The sequence below is a fragment of the Salmo salar genome, chromosome ssa22 (assembly GCF_905237065.1).
Source record: "Salmo salar chromosome ssa22, Ssal_v3.1, whole genome shotgun sequence".
NCBI lineage: Eukaryota > Metazoa > Chordata > Actinopteri > Salmoniformes > Salmonidae > Salmo > Salmo salar.
Window position 1 is genome coordinate 53,966,177 of NC_059463.1, and position 20,031 is coordinate 53,986,207.

Genomic DNA, 20,031 nt, shown 5'->3' on the forward strand with positions numbered 1-20,031 from the left:
AACATTAGTGCAAAAATAATGTATTATTCCTGTAAAAATGAGCGTAATATATCATGTGTATTTCACAAAGAAAAGATGGTCAATATGTGAGAACACGGCACAATTCTGTTTGTCATGTCTTCAGTAAAACTGATAATCAGCTACCCGGCTTTCTGAGTGAAACAAATCGAGTGCATCCAAAGAATCCTGCCTTACATTAGATTGACCTATCACAGAGTACTCTTTATGCTCTGACCAATCATAATGCTGCTCTTTGGTTCCATTATCACATATTCATGATATTTCGCGCGCTTTGTATATCACGTGAAGATTTGGCGGGAAAAGTAAGTGGTAAAAAAAAAAAACCATTTGCGTGGCAGCAGTAGAGACGAGCAAGCACGGAATAATGGCGGTGAGTGATTATCATCAAACTCGGCAATATATTCACTTTATATGTTTCAACATATTTCTTATTTGACAGATAGTTAATTGTTTATTTCACGTTTATGTATTCCACTTGCTCTGGCAATGTGAACATGTTTCCCATGCCAATAAAGCCCATTACATTGAAAGTTGTTTATGTTCCTTGATGAATTATCTGAGGAGTTCTGTTGTTCGTGGTGTCTTTTGCTCGCCAGTCAAAGTTGAGAAACTGTCAGGAATCGACTCACGTTGTCTGTGACAGACAAATCATGTTCTGGTTAACGTTACATCCGTGATTATCCATCTTTATTAGTTCGCTAGCTAGTCAGACATCAAACTGATCTAAAATCTGTAGTTAAACGTTTATATTATATAGGTAAATTAGCGTGTTCATTGCCATGTAGTTAACTAACTAAATTACACAAAACATTTGATCTGCGTGGCTTCTATTATCTAGCTAGCAACAGTTCGCCAGTTTGTCAGCCATCATAACTAGGCACATCATTGTCACTATGAAAGTTAGCTGCTAAATGACTCATTTTAAATGCAGCAGTAAATGACTGTTACCGAGTTAACGTTAGCTAGCTGGCTAGTAAACTGCTTTCCACAGTTTGAGCCTTTGTTCACCATGTTTAAGGAATAGGTATATTAATCTCAGCTAGCATGCTAGCTAGCACTAAACTATGTGTGTTGAGACAATAGATGGACTCTGTAATATATGAAATGTAACGTCTGTAGCAAATGTATCAATGCAAAATACAGCTGATTTTGACTGCTTTGTCTTTTCCCGTTGTCAGGATTCATCTGAGTCATATCACATGGCAACCAGCCCCAGCAGAGGCTCCAGGCGGGGGGAACTGACCTCCAGCCCCGGGAGAGACTTGCCCCCCTTCGAGGATGAGTCTGAGGGGCTCCTGGGTGAAGGAACTCTGCCTGAGGAGGAGGGAGATGGGGAGGAACTGATTGGAGATGCAATGGAGAGGTGAACAAGGGAGGAGAGAGAGAAAGGGAGGGAGGTGTTCAGACCCTGTAGTCTTGTACTGTTGTGCTTTACATGTAGTGTTTTCAGGTTCTAGCATGTTTACTAAGCACTTATACCACAAATGATATAGGTATATAATACAATATGATTTGCTTATCCATTCTTCCCATCCCTCCCCATGCAGAGACTACCGAGCCATTCCTGAGCTGGACAGGTATGAGGTGGAGGGTCTGGATCTTGATGAGGAGCTATCGGAGCTGTCTCCTGGAGCCAGGGCTGCTGCTGAGGACGCCATGAGGAGGAGAGACAGGGAGCAGGGAGGCAGGCTGAGGAGAGGACTACTGTATGGTGAGAAGTTCTTTGTCATAGTCTGTTTAAATATTTTCTGACCATAAGATTAATTGTTCTACTCTTACATAGTGGGATTGAAACGACACACAATGGTCAGTTTAAGAAACTCCTCATCACCTTCCTCTTCCTTCTAACAGACAGTGAGGATGAGGATGAAGAGCGCCCGGCCCGGAGGCGTCGCCTAGCGGAGCGGGCTGCAGAGGGCACCGGGGCGGACGACGAGGAAATGATCGAGAGCATCGAGAACCTGGAGGACATGAAGGTAATAAAATATTTATCATATTCATTCATATTATTTATTTATTTTTCTGTGAAGGGCATTGTATTTTTACCTTGTACAACATGTGCTAAACAAACGGTTGATTGGTTGATGGATGTATTGATGGATGGATGGATTGCTTGCAGGGCCACTCTGTCAGGGAGTGGGTGGTCATGGCCGCGCCACGTCTGGAGATCTACCACCGCTTCAAGAACTTCCTGCGCACCCACGTAGATGAGAACGGCCACAATGTCTTCAAGGAGAAGATCAGCGACATGTGCAAAGGTACTCTATATATACAAAAATATGTGGACACCCCTTCAAATTAGTTGAATCGGCTATTTCAGCCACACCCGTTGCTGACAGGTTTATAAAATCGAGCACACAGCCATGCAATCTCCATAGACAAACATTGGCAGTAGAATGGCCTTACTGAAGAGCTCAGTGACTTTCAAGGTGGCACCGTCATAGGATGCCACCTTTCCAACAAGTCAGTCAAATCGCTTCCCTGCTAGAGCTGCCCCGGTCAACTGTAAGTGTTATTGTGAAGTGGAAATGTCTAGGAGCAACAACGGCTCAGCCGCTAAGTGGTAGGCCACACAATCTCACAGAACGGGAGTGCTGAGGTGTGTAAAATGTGTCTATCCTTGCTTGCAACACTCACTACTGAGTTCCAAACTGCCTCTGGACACAACATCAGCACATGAAAGGTTTGTCAGGGGTGTCATGAAATGGGTTTCCATGGCCGAGCAGCTGCACACAAGCCTAAGATCACCATGTGCAATGCCAAGCGTCGACTGGAGTGGTGTAAATCTCGCTTCCATTGGACTCTGGAGCAGAGGAAATGCGTTCACTGGAGTGATGAATCACACTTCACCATCTAGCAGTCTGACGGACAAATCTGGGTTTGGTGGATGCAAGGAGAACGCCACCTGCCCGACTGCGTAGTGCCAACTGTAAAGTTTGGTGGAGGAGGAATAATGGTCTGGGTCTTGTTTATTTATTTTTTTATGGTTCGGGCTAGGCCCCTTAGTTCCAGTGAAGGGAAATACAACGGCATTCTAGACGATTCTGTGTTTCCAACTTCGTGGCTACAGTTTGAGGAAGGCCCTTTCCTGTTTCAGCATAACAATGCCCCCGTGCACAAAGTGAGGTCCATACAAAAAATGGTTTCTCGAAAGCAAAGGGGGGACCAACTCCATATTAATGCCCATGATTTCGGAATGAGATGTTCGACGAGCAGGTGTCCGCATGTAGTGTATTTGTATCAGGAGTTTTGTTAGGTCTGTTCTGAAGTTGGACTGCAGAGTCACAAGGTGATTGGTAATTTTCACTATCTATACTAGGGCTGGGAATTGCCAGGGACCTCACTATACCATATCATAATACGTATTTTATTTTTATATTGATTTTTTTTTTGTAAATCATTTTTTACCCCCTTTTTCGTGGTATCCAATTGTTAGTAGTTACTGTCTCATCGCTACAACTCCCATATGAACTCAGGAGAGGCGAAGGTCGACCAAGCCGCACTGCTTAACACAGCACGCATCCAACCCGGAAGCCAGCCGCACCAATGTGTCGGAGGAAACACCGTGCACTGCGCCCGGCCCGCCACAGGAGTCGCTAGTGCACGATGAGACAAGGATATCCCTAACCCGGACGACGCTGGGCCAATTGTGCGCCGCCCCATGGGCCTCCCGGCTGCGACAGAGCCTGGGCTCGAACTCAGAGTCTCTGGTGGCACAGCTGCGATGCAGTGCATTAGACCACTGCGCCACCCGGGAGGCCCGAGAACTAGTTTTGATCAGTCAGGGAAGTGCTGAAAACCACATTGGCTCACTATTTAAAAAGAGGATAGAGAACAAACTATATGAAGTACAACATTAGGGATTCTGCTCCTGGCTTTACTTGAACTGATCTTTGAAATGGGTTGACCTTGACTGTGTCTAAAGGTTCACGGTCTTGAAGAAAGATTATTACTGATGTATTTAAACCAACCCCGTCCAGAGAACAAGGAGAGTCTGGTGGTGAACTACGAGGACCTAGCAGCCAGGGAGCATGTCCTGGCCTACTTCCTGCCGGAGGCGCCTACTGAGATGCTGAAGATATTTGACGAGGCAGCCAAGGAGGTAGTCCTGGCCATGTACCCAAAATACGACCGCATCGCTCACGAGATCCACGTCAGGATCTGCAACCTGCCCCTCGTCGAGGAGCTGAGATCCCTCCGGTAAATACTGATCACATGTCTTCCATGATTTAAAAGTAGACTCCGCGATACAAATGTAGCATTAGATCAGGCCAACTTTTGCAATAACAACAGAGCGAGAGGCTAGTCTCCTCTACAGTTATCACAGAGCTACAACAACATTGCAGTAGAGTTGAGGGAACTCCCATGCACCCAGGCTGATACTGAGCCTCTTGCATCACAGGATTAATATGATTGCTTTTACAATAACATGCTAATTTTCTCCTCTCCAGACAACTCCACCTGAACCAGTTGATCCGTACCAGTGGAGTGGTGACCTGCTGTACAGGTGTTCTGCCTCAGCTGGGCATGGTCAAGTACAACTGTAACAAGTGTAACTTCATCCTGGGGCCCTTCTTCCAGTCCCAGAACCAGGAAGTGAAGCCAGGGTCCTGCCCTGAGTGCCAGTCTTTCGGCCCCTTCGACATTAATATGGAGTTGGTGAGTCAGTCGACCAATAGAAATGAGTGGATCAATAAAAATACTATCTAATAAGGTTGAACCAGGAACGGAAGCCAGGCTTCTGCCCTCAGCGCCAGGGCTGATTCTTCACCAGAGTGTGAAGGCTGAGGGGCTGACTAATAGATAAAGGCAAGAAATAAGACATGTTTTTTTTGTCAGACTGTGTACCAGAACTACCAGCGAATCACCATCCAGGAGAGCCCCGGGAAGATGGCCGCTGGCCGCCTCCCACGCTCCAAAGATGCCATCCTGTTGGCTGACCTGGTGGACCAATGCAAACCTGGAGACGAAATAGTGAGTTTGACTCATAACAGAACTAATCTCTCTAATTCTCAACACTGTAGGGCACTAACATAGTCTGCTAGTGGGATGTACGGGGCTGTGAGACGAAAGACGCATGTCATTGCATTAAGTATGATTTTAGTAGGTACTTGATGAAGACGAGGCCATTCTGAACATCCATGTTTTTTACTTGTTTTTATTTTCTCATCCCAGCAACATGTCTGGAGTTGTCAAAGAGAATGTTGACTTATTATGACTAGGTAGCTAGGTTATTAACAACTGCTCTTTCCCTCCAGGAACTGACAGGCATCTACAACAACAACTATGACGGCTCTCTGAACATGGCCAACGGCTTCCCAGTGTTCGCTACGGTCATCATGGCCAATCATATCGCTCGTAGAGACAACAAAGTGGCCGTGGCTGAGCTCACTGACGAGGACATCAAGGCCATCGTGGCTTTGTCCAAGGACGAGCGCATCGGAGAGAGGGTGAGTTAGTAGCACCTACTGGTAAACTGTCAGACCATGAACACATCAGAGAGGGTGAGTTAGTAACACCTACTGGTAAACTGTCAGACCATGAACACATCAGAGAGGGTGAGTTAGTAGCACCTACTGGTAAACTGTCAGACCATGAACACATCAGAGGGTGAGTTAGTAGCACCTACTGGTAAACTGTCAGACCATGAACACATCGGAGAGAGGGTGAGTTAGTAGCACCTACTGGTAAACTGTCAGACCATGAACACATCAGAGAGGGTGAGTTAGTAGCACCTACTGGTAAACTGTCAGACCATGAACACATCAGAGGGTGAGTTAGTAGCACCTACTGGTAAACTGTCAGACCACAAACACATCAGAGAGGGTGAGTTAGTAGCACCTACTGGTAAACTGTCAGACCATGAACACATCAGAGAGAGGGTGAGTTAGTAACACCTACTGGTAAACTGTCAGACCACAAACACATCAGAGAGAGGGTGAGTTAGTAGCACCTACTGGTAAACTGTCAGACCATGAACACATCAGAGAGGGTGAGTTAGTAGCACCTACTGGTAAACTGTCAGACCATGAACACATCAGAGAGGGTGAGTTAGTAACACCTACTGGTAAACTGTCAGACCATGAACACATCAGAGGGTGAGTTAGTAGCACCTACTGGTAAACTGTCAGACCACAAACACATCAGAGAGAGGGTGAGTTAGTAGCACCTACTGGTAAACTGTCAGACCATGAACACATCAGAGAGGGTGAGTTAGTAGCACCTACTGGTAAACTGTCAGACCACAAACACATCAGAGAGGGTGAGTTAGTAGCACCTACTGGTAAACTGTCAGACCACAAACACATCAGAGAGAGGGTGAGTTAGTAGCACCTACTGGTAAACTGTCAGACCATGAACACATCAGAGAGGGTGAGTTAGTAACACCTACTGGTAAACTGTCAGACCATGAACACATCAGAGAGGGTGAGTTAGGAGGGACCCTGCTGGTACGGTAGGAGGACCTTGTGGTCACAAGTCTTTCCGTCTTTTATGTATGGTTTATTTAATAACAGATACAAGCCCATTGACGTACTGTGGAAACAATTATTAATGGCTTTTGGCACAATATAGACTGAATGTACAAAACATTAGGAACACCTTCCTAATATTCATTTGTACCCTCTTCCTTTTGGCTCTCAGAACAGCCTCAATTCATCGGGGCATGGTGTTTAAAGTGTTCCACAGGGATGCTGGCCCATGTTGACTCCAATGCTTCCCACAGTTGTCAAGTTGGCTTTATGTCCTTTGGGTGGTGGGCCATTCTTGATACACACGGGAAACTGTTGAGTGTTAAAAACCCAGCAGCGTTGCAGTTCTTGTCACAAACCGTTGTAACTACTACCATGCCCTGTTCAAATGCACTTAAATATTTAGTTTTGTCCATTCACCCTCTGAATGGGACACATACACAATTCATCTCTCTAGACTTAAAAACCCTTCTTTAACCTGTCTCCTCCCCTTCATCTACACTGATAGGTGACATCAATAGGGATCATAGCTTTCACCTGGTCAGGGTCTATAGCAAATGTTAATTGTCAATATCCGTAGATTGGCTTTTTGTTGTATTTTCTTTCGTCTGTTCATCCCCACCGGTACGCCCTGTTCATCCCCACCGGTACACTCTGTTCATCCCTTGGGCTGTCTCCTTTCTCTCTGCAGGTCTTCGCCAGTATCGGCCCCTCCATCTACGGCCATGAAGACATCAAGAGAGGCTTGGCTCTGGCTCTGTTTGGTGGAGAGCCCAAGAACCCAGGTTGGTGACCCATTCAACATCAGCGGTAGCCAACGCTCCTTCTGGAGAACAACCTTCCTTTAAACTGAGTTGGCTGTTTGATAAAATAAAAAAATGAATTTTCAGTAATTTTCTTGAATGAGGGCTACACAGTCCTCTGTTATGATGCGTCTGGCGTCTAGCCCTTCCTCTGTTCTGACGCGTCTGGCGTCTAGCCCTTCCTCTGTTCTGACGCGTCTGGCGTCTAGCCCTTCCTCTGTTCTGACGCGTCTGGCGTCTAGCCCTTCCTCTGTTCTGACGCGTCTGGCGTCTAGCCCTTCCTCTGTTCTGACGCGTCTGGCGTCTAGCCCTTCCTCTGTTCTGACGCGTCTGGCGTCTAGCCCTTCCTCTGTTCTGACGCGTCTGGCGTCTAGCCCTTCCTCTGTTCTGACGCGTCTGGCGTCTAGCCCTTCCTCTGTTCTGACGCGTCTGGCGTCTAGCCCTTCCTCTGTTCTGACGCGTCTGGCGTCTAGCCCTTCCTCTGTTCTGACGCGTCTGGCGTCTAGCCCTTCCTCTGTTCTGACGCGTCTGGCGTCTAGCCCTTCCTCTGTTCTGACGCGTCTGGCGTCTAGCCCTTCCTCTGTTCTGAGCCGCGTCTGGCGTCTAGCCCTTCCTCTGTTCTGACGCGTCTGGCGTCTAGCCCTTCCTCTGTTCTGACGCGTCTGGCGTCCTAGCCCTTCCTCTGTTCTGACGCGCGTCTGGCGTCTAGCCCTTCCTCTGTTCTGACGCGTCTGGCGTCTAGCCCTTCCTCTGTTCTGACGCGTCTGGCGTCTAGCCCTTCCTCTGTTCTGACGCGTCTGGCGTCTAGCCCTTCCTCTGTTCTGACGCGTCTGGCGTCTAGCCCTTCCTCTGTTCTGACGCGTCTGGCGTCTAGCCCTTCCTCTGTTCTGACGCGTCTGGCGTCTAGCCCTTCCTCTGTTCTGACGCGTCTGGCGTCCTAGCCCTTCCTCTGTTCTGACGCGTCTGGCGTCTAGCCCTTCCTCTGTTCTGACGCGTCTGGCGTCTAGCCCTTCCTCTGTTCTGACGCGTCTGGCGTCTAGCCCTTCCTCTGTTCTGACGCGTCTGGCGTCTAGCCCTTCCTCTGTTCTGACGCGTCTGGCGTCTAGCCCTTCCTCTGTTCTGACGCGTCTGGCGTCTAGCCCTTCCTCTGTTCTGACGCGTCTGGCGTCTAGCCCTTCCTCTGTTCTGACGCGTCTGGCGTCTAGCCCTTCCTCTGTTCTGACGCGTCTGGCGTCTAGCCCTTCCTCTGTTCTGACGCGTCTGGCGTCTAGCCCTTCCTCTGTTCTGACGCGTCTGGCGTCTAGCCCTTCCTCTGTTCTGACGCGTCTGGCGTCTAGCCCTTCCTCTGTTCTGACGCGTCTGGCGTCTAGCCCTTCCTCTGTTCTGACGCGTCTGGCGTCTAGCCCTTCCTCTGTTCTGACGCGTCTGGCGTCTAGCCCTTCCTCTGTTCTGACGCGTCTGGCGTCTAGCCCTTCCTCTGTTCTGACGCGTCTGGCGTCTAGCCCTTCCTCTGTTCTGACGCGTCTGGCGTCTAGCCCTTCCTCTGTTCTGACGCGTCTGGCGTCTAGCCCTTCCTCTGTTATGACGCGTCTGGCGTCTAGCCCTTCCTCTGTTCTGGCGCGTCTGGCCCTTCCTCTGTTCTGACGCGTCTGGCGTCTAGCCCTTCCTCTGTTCTGGCGCGTCTGGCGTCTAGCCCTTCCTCTGTTCTGGCGCGTCTGGCGTCTAGCCCTTCCTCTGTTCTGGCGCGTCTGGCGTCTAGCCCTTCCTCTGTTATGACGCGTCTGGCGTCTAGCCCTTCCTCTGTTCTGGCGCGTCTGGCGCTAGCCCTTCCTCTGTTATGACGCGTCTGGCGTCTAGCCCTTCCTCTGTTCTGACGCGTCTGGCGTCTAGCCCTTCCTCTGTTCTGACGCGTCTGGCGTCTAGCCCTTCCTCTGTTCTGACGCGTCTGGCGTCTAGCCCTTCCTCTGTTCTGGCGCGTCTGGCGTCTAGCCCTTCCTCTGTTCTGGCGCGTCTGGCGTCTAGCCCTTCCTCTGTTCTGGCGCGTCTGGCCCTTCCTCTGTTATGACGCGTCTGGCGTCTAGCCCTTCCTCTGTTCTGGCGCGTCTGGCCCTTCCTCTGTTATGACGCGTCTGGCGTCTAGCCCTTCCTCTGTTCTGGCGCGTCTGGCGTCTAGCCCTTCCTCTGTTCTGGCGCGTCTGGCGTCTAGCCCTTCCTCTGTTCTGGCGCGTCTGGCCCTTCCTCTGTTCTGGCGCGTCTGGCCCTTCCTCTGTTATGACGCGTCTGGCGTCTAGCCCTTCCTCTGTTCTGACGCGTCTGGCGTCTAGCCCTTCCTCTGTTCTGACGCGTCTGGCGTCTAGCCCTTCCTCTGTTATGGCGCGTCTGGCCCTTCCTCTGTTATGACGCGTCTGGCCCTTCCTCTGTTCTGACGCGTCTGGCGTCTGGCCCTTCCTCTGTTCTGACGCGTCTGGCGTCTGGCCCTTCCTCTGTTCTGACGCGTCTGGCGTCTAGCCCTTCCTCTGTTCTGGCGCGTCTGGCCCTTCCTCTGTTATGGCGCGTCTGGCGTCTGGCCCTTCCTCTGTTCTGATGCGTCTGGCGTCTAGCCCTTCCTCTGTTATGACGCGTCTGGCGTCTGGCCCTTCCTCTGTTCTGACGCGTCTGGCCCTTCCTCTGTTCTGACGCGTCTGGCGTCTGGCCCTTCCTCTGTTCTGACGCGTCTGGCCCTTCCTCTGTTCTGACGCGTCTGGCGTCTGGCCCTTCCTCTGTTCTGACGCGTCTGGCGTCTGGCCCTTCCTCTGTTCTGACGCGTCTGGCGTCTGGCCCTTCCTCTGTTCTGACGCGTCTGGCGTCTGGCCCTTCCTCTGTTATGACGCGTCTGGCGTCTAGCCCTTCCTCTGTTCTGACGCGTCTGGCGTCTAGCCCTTCCTCTGTTCTGGCGCGTCTGGCCCTTCCTCTGTTCTGATGCGTCTGGCGTCTAGCCCTTCCTCTGTTATGACGCGTCTGGCGTCTAGCCCTTCCTCTGTTCTGACGCGTCTGGCGTCTAGCCCTTCCTCTGTTCTGACGCGTCTGGCGTCTGGCCCTTCCTCTGTTCTGACGCGTCTGGCGTCTGGCCTTCCTCTGTTCTGACGCGTCTGGCGTCTAGCCCTTCCTCTGTTCTGACGCGTCTGGCGTCTAGCCCTTCCTCTGTTCTGACGCGTCTGGCCCTTCCTCTGTTCTGATGCGTCTGGCGTCTAGCCCTTCCTCTGTTCTGACGCGTCTGGCGTCTAGCCCTTCCTCTGTTCTGACGCGTCTGGCGTCTAGCCCTTCCTCTGTTCTGACGCGTCTGGCGTCTAGCCCTTCCTCTGTTCTGGCGCGTCTGGCCCTTCCTCTGTTCTGATGCGTCTGGCGTCTAGCCCTTCCTCTGTTATGACGCGTCTGGCGTCTAGCCCTTCCTCTGTTCTGACGCGTCTGGCGTCTGGCCCTTCCTCTGTTCTGACGCGTCTGGCGTCTGGCCCTTCTTCTGTTCTGATGCGTCTGGCGTCTAGCCCTTCCTCTGTTCTGATGCGTCTGGCGTCTAGCCTTCCTCTGTTCTGATGCGTCTGGCGTCTAGCCCTTCCTCTGTTCTGATGCGTCTGGCGTCTAGCCCTTCCTCTGTTCTGACGCGTCTGGCGTCTAGCCCTTCCTCTGTTCTGACGCGTCTGGCGTCTAGCCCTTCCTCTGTTCTGACGCGTCTGGCGTCTAGCCCTTCCTCTGTTCTGACGCGTCTGGCGTCTAGCCTTCCTCTGTTCTGACGCGTCTGGCGTCTGGCCCTTCCTCTGTTCTGACGCGTCTGGCGTCTGGCCCTTCCTCTGTTATGACGCGTCTGGCGTCTGGCCCTTCCTCTGTTCTGACGCGTCTGGCGTCTGGCCCTTCCTCTGTTCTGACGCGTCTGGCCCTTCCTCTGTTATGATGCGTCTGGCGTCTAGCCCTTCCTCTGTTCTGACGCGTCTGGCGTCTAGCCCTTCCTCTGTTCTGACGCGTCTGGCGTCTAGCCCTTCCTCTGTTCTGACGCGCGTCTGGCGTCTAGCCCTTCCTCTGTTCTGACGCGTCTGGCGTCTAGCCCTTCCTCTGTTCTGACGCGTCTGGCGTCTAGCCCTTCCTCTGTTCTGACGCGTCTGGCGTCTAGCCCTTCCTCTGTTCTGACGCGTCTGGCGTCTAGCCCTTCCTCTGTTCTGACGCGTCTGGCGTCTAGCCCTTCCTCTGTTCTGACGCGTCTGGCGTCTAGCCCTTCCTCTGTTCTGACGCGTCTGGCGTCTAGCCCTTCCTCTGTTCTGACGCGTCTGGCGTCTAGCCCTTCCTCTGTTCTGACGCCGTCTGGCGTCTGGCCCTTCCTCTGTTCTGACGCGTCTGGCGTCTGGCCCTTCCTCTGTTCTGACGCGCGTCTGGCGTCTGGCCCTTCCTCTGTTCTGACGCGTCTGGCGTCTGGCCCTTCCTCTGTTATGACGCGCGTCTGGCGTCTGGCCCTTCCTCTGTTCTGACGCGTCTGGCGTCTGGCCCTTCCTCTGTTCTGACGCGTCTGGCGTCTGGCCCTTCCTCTGTTCTGACGCGTCTGGCGTCTGGCCCTTCCTCTGTTCTGACGCGTCTGGCGTCTGGCCCTTCCTCTGTTCTGACGCGTCTGGCGTCTGGCCCTTCCTCTGTTCTGACGCGTCTGGCGTCTGGCCCTTCCTCTGTTCTGACGCGTCTGGCGTCTGGCCCTTCCTCTGTTCTGACGCGTCTGGCGTCTGGCCCTTCCTCTGTTCTGACGCGCGTCTGGCGTCTGGCCCTTCCTCTGTTCTGACGCGTCTGGCGTCTGGCCCTTCCTCTGTTCTGACGCGTCTGGCGTCTGGCCCTTCCTCTGTTCTGACGCGTCTGGCGTCTGGCCCTTCCTCTGTTCTGACGCGTCTGGCGTCTGGCCCTTCCTCTGTTCTGACGCGTCTGGCGTCTAGCCCTTCCTCTGTTCTGACGCGTCTGGCGTCTGGCCCTTCCTCTGTTCTGACGCGTCTGGCGTCTAGCCCTTCCTCTGTTCTGACGCGTCTGGCGTCTAGCCCTTCCTCTGTTCTGACGCGTCTGGCGTCTAGCCCTTCCTCTGTTCTGACGCGTCTGGCGTCTAGCCCTTCCTCTGTTCTGACGCGTCTGGCGTCTAGCCCTTCCTCTGTTCTGACGCGTCTGGCGTCTAGCCCTTCCTCTGTTCTGACGCGTCTGGCGTCTAGCCCTTCCTCTGTTCTGACGCGTCTGGCGTCTAGCCCTTCCTCTGTTCTGACGCGTCTGGCGTCTAGCCCTTCCTCTGTTCTGACGCGTCTGGCGTCTAGCCCTTCCTCTGTTCTGACGCGTCTGGCGTCTAGCCCTTCCTCTGTTCTGACGCGTCTGGCGTCTAGCCCTTCCTCTGTTCTGACGCGTCTGGCGTCTAGCCCTTCCTCTGTTCTGACGCGTCTGGCGTCTAGCCCTTCCTCTGTTCTGACGCGTCTGGCGTCTAGCCCTTCCTCTGTTCTGACGCGTCTGGCGTCTAGCCCTTCCTCTGTTCTGACGCGTCTGGCGTCTGGCCCTTCCTCTGTTCTGACGCGTCTGGCGTCTGGCCCTTCCTCTGTTCTGACGCGTCTGGCGTCTGGCCCTTCCTCTGTTCTGACGCGTCTGGCGTCTAGCCCTTCCTCTGTTCTGATGCGTCTGGCCTTCCTCTTTTCTCCAGGTGGGAAGCACAAGGTGCGAGGTGACCTCAACGTGCTCCTGTGCGGTGACCCTGGTACGGCCAAGTCCCAGTTCTTGAAGTATGTTGAGAAGGTGGCCAGCAGAGCGGTGTTCACCACCGGCCAGGGAGCCTCCGCTGTGGGCCTGACCGCCTACGTACAGAGACACCCGGTCACCAGGGAGTGGACTCTAGAGGCTGGAGCACTGGTCTTAGCGGACAGAGGGGTCTGTCTTATCGACGAGTTTGACAAGGTGAGAGGGAGAAAGGCTTGATATGATGGGAGAGAGGGATTTGGATTAGAGTTAGACTAAGGGAGTGGACTAGAGGCTAGAACCTTGGTGTTAGTGGACAGAGGGGTCTGTCTCATTGACTTTAAGGTTTGGGTGGGAAAGGGGGTTGTTAAGGTGTGGGGGGGTTGTTAAGGTGTGTGTGTGTGTGGGGGGGGGGGGGGTTGTTAAGGTGTGGGGGGGGGGTTGTTAAGGTGTAGGTTAGACTAAGGAGACCAAGTATAGTATATTCCCAGCAACATTCAAAGTAAAGGATTTGTTCATTTAAAACTGTTCAGTGCCTTGTGCAGGGCCATGAGTATTTTCAGGTCAGGAAGACCTAACAATAACATGGAATAACAAGTGTAGTTTTTCCTGTCAGTGACACTCCTGTAGACTGCAGTGCTGAACATGTCTCTTCTCTCCAGATGAACGATGCAGACAGGACCAGTATCCATGAGGCCATGGAACAACAGAGCATCTCCATCTCCAAGGCTGGCATCGTCACCTCGCTCCAGGCACGCTGTACTATCATCGCTGCTGCCAACCCTATCGGTGGTCGCTACGACCCGTCTCTGACCTTCTCTGAGAACGTGGATCTGACCGAGCCCATCGTGTCTCGTTTTGACATCCTGTGTGTTGTCAGAGATACTGTGGACCCAGTGCAGGTAAAGACTATTGGCCAACTTCTCAGCTTTCTATTGTTGTTCTCGCATCATCCCTATAATGATATGACCGGATGTTTTGTTAGTTCGCTGAATTAATTGACACTTGTTCTTTGCAATATTGCAACCTTCTGACTTGTCTTTGTCCACCATTTACAGGATGAGATGCTGGCTCGTTTCGTGGTGGGCAGCCACATCAAGCATCATCCCAGCAACAAGGAGGGTGGCATGGCTGGCTTGGAGGAGGTGGTTCTGCCCAACACCACAGACGTACCTCCTATCCCCCAGGAGCTGCTGAGGAAATACATCATGTACTCCAAGGAAAGGGTCCGGCCCAAACTCAACCAGATGGACCAGGATAAGGTGGCTCACATCTACAGCGATCTGCGCAAAGAGTCCATGGTGAGTGTCACAACCGGTGGTTCGAGCCCTCAGCCGGTAAGACTGTAAGCTAGCTAGCTGAGCTAAAGCCTGGGGAGATAATGCAAGGCCCTTAGCTGGCATGGGTCGATTTCATGTCTCAGAATATTTCATTTATATTTCAATTCCCTTTCTGAGTTGATGCTGAACCTGAAACGGATACTTCAACATGTATTATGTCCTTGAGGGGTGTCGTGACCATCACATGTCCAAACTGTCTACTGCCAATAATAATTCAATAAGTGAATGTGTCTGTAGGCGACAGGCAGCATCCCCATCACGGTGCGTCACATCGAGTCTATGATCCGCATGGCTGAGGCCCACGCCAGGATGCACCTCCGAGACTACGTCGTGGAGGATGACGTCAACATGGCCATCAGAGTCATGCTGGAGAGCTTCATCGACACTCAGAAGTTCAGCGTCATGAGGAGCATGAGGAAGGTAAGCACAGAGAATGTGCTAGACTATACGTGGGTCGTGTTCACTAGAGCAAATTGTAGCAAAACGTTTTGCAACGGAAAAGGGTAATATGTGTTCTTCTAGTTCTGTAAAGGGTAAGATGGTGCAGGAGGGAAAAAGCCCAACATAGATTTGTCTCCACTTAGTGGTCATACACTATTAATGTATAAGGATTGGACTGTCTGTGTCACAACAGTGAATCCACTATGTCAAACACTGGTTCTTGGTCCTCTAGATGTTACCTGGCGCTCAGGCTAGACGACAAGCTGCTGCTTTTTATTCTGAAACTAACGTAGACCTGCGAACATGCACCAACTATGCAATTCTCTGTCTAGATCTGAGTTAAAAGCAGAAATCAATTGTCTTTTTTCTTTTATCTTTTTTTTTAATTTTTTACATTTTAATAAAAAAACAAATCCACTGAGTAAATCTAACATCCGATTCTCGAGCTGCATCACACAGACATGTACGGAGTTTGTGTCAGCGGACATGGAGATGAATACTGACTGTCAGCTGTACATAAACGCATGGACAAATCCCTTTTCCACTCCGTGTGTTGTGGAAAGGTAAACACTAATTGTTTCAACATTAGCGAACATAAGACATTCAGTGGGCTCTATAAGTACCAGCAGTTCACTCGCATTTGCTAGCGAAAGAAATGCAAATATGAAAAATAACTGGTCGTATTTGTGCGATTGTGATACAACTAACGGGACGCAGAATTAAATGTGTATTTTCCACTTAACATTACGAGGATCACGCAACCTGAAACTAATTATGATCCATGTAACAAAAAGTATAATAAAAAATGAATATAAATCTCTTGTCATTAAATGGAGTGGGGAGTTTAGAAGATTGAACGAGTGTCCGGTATTAGCTATAGAGGCAATGCTTCTAAAATGCCTTGGCACTAGATTTTAGATTTGTATCAATTTCAAAAATCTGAAATGATGTATGGGCTGCAAAGAAATACAATGGGCACCTTTTACATAGGCTGAAACACCGGACTCTTAATAGCGAACAGCGGTCGGGTTCCCTTTGCGGGAGCCTACTGAACAGCGAGCGGTCGGGTTCCCTTTGCGGGAGCCTACTGAACAAGCTTAGCCTTGTTAAGCTTTGTGTAGCCAGTTTGCGGTCTGTCGATGCGATTATTTAGTTTTTTTATGTTTTCAAAATGATTTTGCTTTTAGTGTTGATTAGGAACCGTGTCTAAAAAAAGCCCAAACTTGTGATTGGCCCTGTTTGAGAGGTGACGAGCATTCCTCTACTATAGAGACTAAACTTGTGCTTAGAAAACCGTTCTAGATGATCATCTCCATTCTACACTGTACATGTAATCTCCACCAATAAAGGCCCTCTATTATTTCTATTTACATCTGCTTAGTGACTTTTACCATGTGTGTAAATGGAAGGCTGCCAAGAAAGAAAGTATTCTGACCTTTTTTATAGACTTGATTTGGTACAGTTCTATAATTGCGATCAGACTCACAAACAGCATACGCACGAGCGTGTGGGGGAATCTCAATTCGGCGCATGTTGAATCAATATGCCGCACGTGTCTGGTACTCTAAAAAATTGGACAGGGTTGGCAGGTCTGCTAACTTATCCCTCGTTTCCTCCTCTCTCTAGACGTTTGCCCGTTACCTGGCGTTCAGAAAAGACAACAATGAGTTGCTGCTGTTCATCCTGAAGCAGCTGGTGTCGGAGCAGGTGGCGTATCAGAGGAACCGGTACGGAGCACAGCAGGACACCATCGAGATCCCAGAGAAAGACCTGGTGGACAAGGTAATGAGCTGCTAGTCATGATGGTGGTGTCTTAATGAATGGTGTAAAATGTATTACTTACATTTCTACTGTAATGTACTATACCAAGCTGCTAACCAGGGTGCAATCTCAATCTGAGATGGTTTCCTCTCGGTCTCCTCTCCCTCATTGTATTCTAGCAAGATGCTAACAGCGTCAGCGCAATAGGATTCAGTCTTAGTCCTGCATTGAAGCTTTGCCTGTTTGATGGTTCATCTGAGGGCATGGCGGGATTTCATAAGTGTCCCGCTCCTTGAAAGCGGCAGCTCTAGCCTTTAGCTCTGTGCAAATGTTTCCTGTAATCCTTGGCTTCTGGTTGGGATATGTACGTACAGTCACTGTGGGGACGACGTCGTTGATGCACTTATTGATGAAGCCAGTGACTGAGGTGGTGTACCATTTGATGAATCCCGTAACATTCCTCTCTGTGCAGCAGAACACTCCTGTAGCATCCGCGTCATCTGACCACTTCCGTATTGAACGAGTTGCTGGTGCTTCCTGCTTTCGTTTCTGCTTGTAAGCAGGAATCAGGAGGATAGAATTATGGTCAGATTTTCCAAATGGAGGGAGAACTTTGTACGCTTCTGTGTGGAGTAAAGGTGGTATAGAGAAGTAGTGTGAAGTTGCTTTCTATTTCTGTTCTTCCCCTTGGGCAAAATGTTTTAACTTTGTCGATGCTGATATACACTGATCAAAAATATAAACGCAACATGTAAATTGTTGGTCCCATGTTTCATGAGCTGAAATAAAAGATCCCAGAAATGTTCCATACGCACAACAAGCTTATTTTCTAATTTTGTGTACATCCCTGTTAGTGAGCATTTCTTTGCCAATATAATACATCCACCTGACAGGTGGGGCATGTGAAGAAGCTGATTTAACAGCATGATCATTACACAGGTGCACCTTGTGCTGGGGACAAAAGGCCACTCTAAATTGTGCAGTTTTGTCACACAACACAATGCCTCAGATGTCTCGAGTTGAGGGAGAGTGCAATTGGCATGCTGACTGCAGGAATGTCCACCAGAGCTGTTGCCAGAGAATTTAACGTTTGTTTCTCTCCCATAAGCCACCTCAAGTCATTTCAGAGTTTGGCAGTACGTCCAACTGGCCTTACAACGCAGACAACATGTATGGCGTTGTGTGGGCAAGCAGTTTCCTGTAAAACGAGTGCCCCCTGGTGGCTTTGGGGTTATGGAATGGGCAGACATAAGCTATGGACAACTAACACAATTGCATTTTATCCATGGCAATTTGAATGAAAAGGAATACCGTGACGAGATCCTGTCGGACATTTTTTTGCGGAGGGTGGGGGGGTTGCATCTGCTACCAACAGACGCATATGTATTACCAGTCATGTGAAATCCATAGATTGAGGCCCAATGAATTTATTTAAATTGACTGATTTCTTCATATGAACTGTAACTCAGTAAAATCTTTTTTAATTGTTGCATTTTATTTTTGTTCAGTATAGTTGAATTGTTGTGTTCTCTCCTTCCCCAGGCCAGACAGATCAGCATCCACAACCTGTCAGCGTTCTATGACAGCGAGGCGTTCCGATCCAACAAGTTCTCTCACGACATGAAGAAGAAGTTGATCCTACAGCAGTTCTAAATCTGTCGATCTGCTGTTGCCTGGGGAAAAAGACTACCTTCTGCGTTCTCAATGCACCCTATTCCCTATGTAGTGCACTAGTTTTGGACCAGGGCCCATAGGGTGCCATTTGGGGCACTATCTCAGTCTGGATGTGTAAATAATTGTAAATGTTTGTCATCCTGTTGGAAGAATTCTAATAAGTTGTAAAATGGCCCAGTTTCTTATCAATGTTACAATTAGTCTGGATTCATGTACGACTTGTGTGAACGTAAACTGTATATTTCTTCATTACGAACTTTTCAACTTTCTCATCTTGGAACACAGCTTGTGTGTTATCAAATGTAAGAGTTTTTGTAATGTAATTGTTTAGCTGTATTAGTTTTTTTGAAAGATGAACTACAATAGTTCAGGGTTAATTTCAGTCGACCCAGAACTAAAATATTGCATCATTCTTTGACTGCACCGTGTACACGTCGCAAAGAAATAAACGCAACATGTAAAGTGTTGGTTTCATGAGCTGAAATAAAAAAAAAATGACATAAATTTTACATATGCACATAAAGCTAATTTCTCTCATTTTGTGCAAAAATGTGTTTTTTCCCTGTTAGTGAGCATTTCTCCTTTGCCAAGATAGCCCACACCTGTCAGGTGGATGGATTATCAAAATTGATGAAATGGCATGATCATTACACAGGTGCACCTTGTGTTGGGTCCATAAACGTGCTGTATTGTCCACAACACAATACTACTGATGTCAAGTTTTGAAGGAGCGTGCGATTGGCATGCTGACAGCAGGAATGTCCACCAGAGCTCTTGCCAGTGTGAGTATTATTGAATGTTAATTTCTCTACCATAAGCTGCCTCCAATGTTGTTTTGGAGATATGGCAGTATGTCCAACTGGCCTCACAACCATAGACCACATGTAAACTGCCAGTCTAGGACCTCCACATCTGGCTTCTTCACTTTTGGTATTGTCTGAGGGTGGGTGCTGAGGAGCATCTCTCTGTAATAAAGCCCCTTTGTTAGGAAACAACTCATTCTGATTGGCTGTGCCTGGCTCCCCAGTGGGAGGGCCTGATTAACAAGTGGGTGGGCCTTTGCCCACCCATGGCTGCAACCCTGCCCAGTCATGTGAAATCCATAGAGGGTCCCGTGTGGCTCAGTTGGTAGAGCATGGTGTTTGCAACACCAGGGTTGTGGGTTCGTTTCCCACGGGGGACCAATACAGAGAAAAAAATGTAGGAAATGTATGTATTCACTACTGTAAGTCGCTCTGGATAAGAGCGTCTGCTAAAATGACTAAAATGTATAGATTAGGGCCTAATGAATTTATTTCAATTGACGTATTTCCTAAAATGAACTGTAACTCAGTAAAATATTAAAATTGTTGCATGTTGCATTTTATATTTTTCTGTATATGTTTACGTAGTCTGTCCATGAGAGAAGGTGTTGTGGATAGTCTGTGATTTCAGGTTGGACTATCACAGTCTTCTTGATGTTCTAATATGGTCTCCATCTGTACCTATGAGTTTATGCTGACCTTCATCCTTTCCAGTTCTGGTCTGGGACTAGAGTTCAGGGATTTTCTGTTGTTGATAATAAATGACAATTATTGAAGCTTGTCATGTGTACTGAAGACATGGTCAGAAAGTGTACTTAGGAGGACCCATAGTGTCCTTTGTGGACAGGTTGTCACCTGCTGCCACAGCAAGGATCAACATCTGTAGTCCTAGTGGCCTGCTGCGTGTACAGCTCTTCTATCAGCGAATCAACATTAATGGGTGTGTGGGTGACATAGAAATAAATACACATCGTTATAGCCTAGAGTCATTGGTAGAATTTATAAAGGT

General features: G+C 49.5%; 1 protein-coding gene across 1 annotated transcript; it reads left to right on the top strand.

The window, feature by feature from the left end:
- The first annotated feature begins 304 nt into the window (after positions 1-304).
- mcm2 (minichromosome maintenance complex component 2) lies at positions 305-18,728 on the top strand. The gene is made up of 16 exons (XM_014168247.2): positions 305-391; positions 1,200-1,384; positions 1,569-1,732; positions 1,873-1,997; positions 2,141-2,279; positions 4,002-4,221; positions 4,473-4,680; positions 4,861-4,995; positions 5,280-5,471; positions 7,183-7,276; positions 12,972-13,222; positions 13,666-13,905; positions 14,062-14,304; positions 14,581-14,763; positions 16,411-16,566; positions 18,088-18,728. The coding sequence occupies exons 1-16, from the start codon at positions 386-388 to the stop codon at positions 18,196-18,198; spliced, it is 2,652 nt and encodes an 883-aa protein (XP_014023722.1). The 5' UTR covers positions 305-385; the 3' UTR covers positions 18,199-18,728.
- Positions 18,729-20,031: the final 1,303 nt, after the last annotated feature.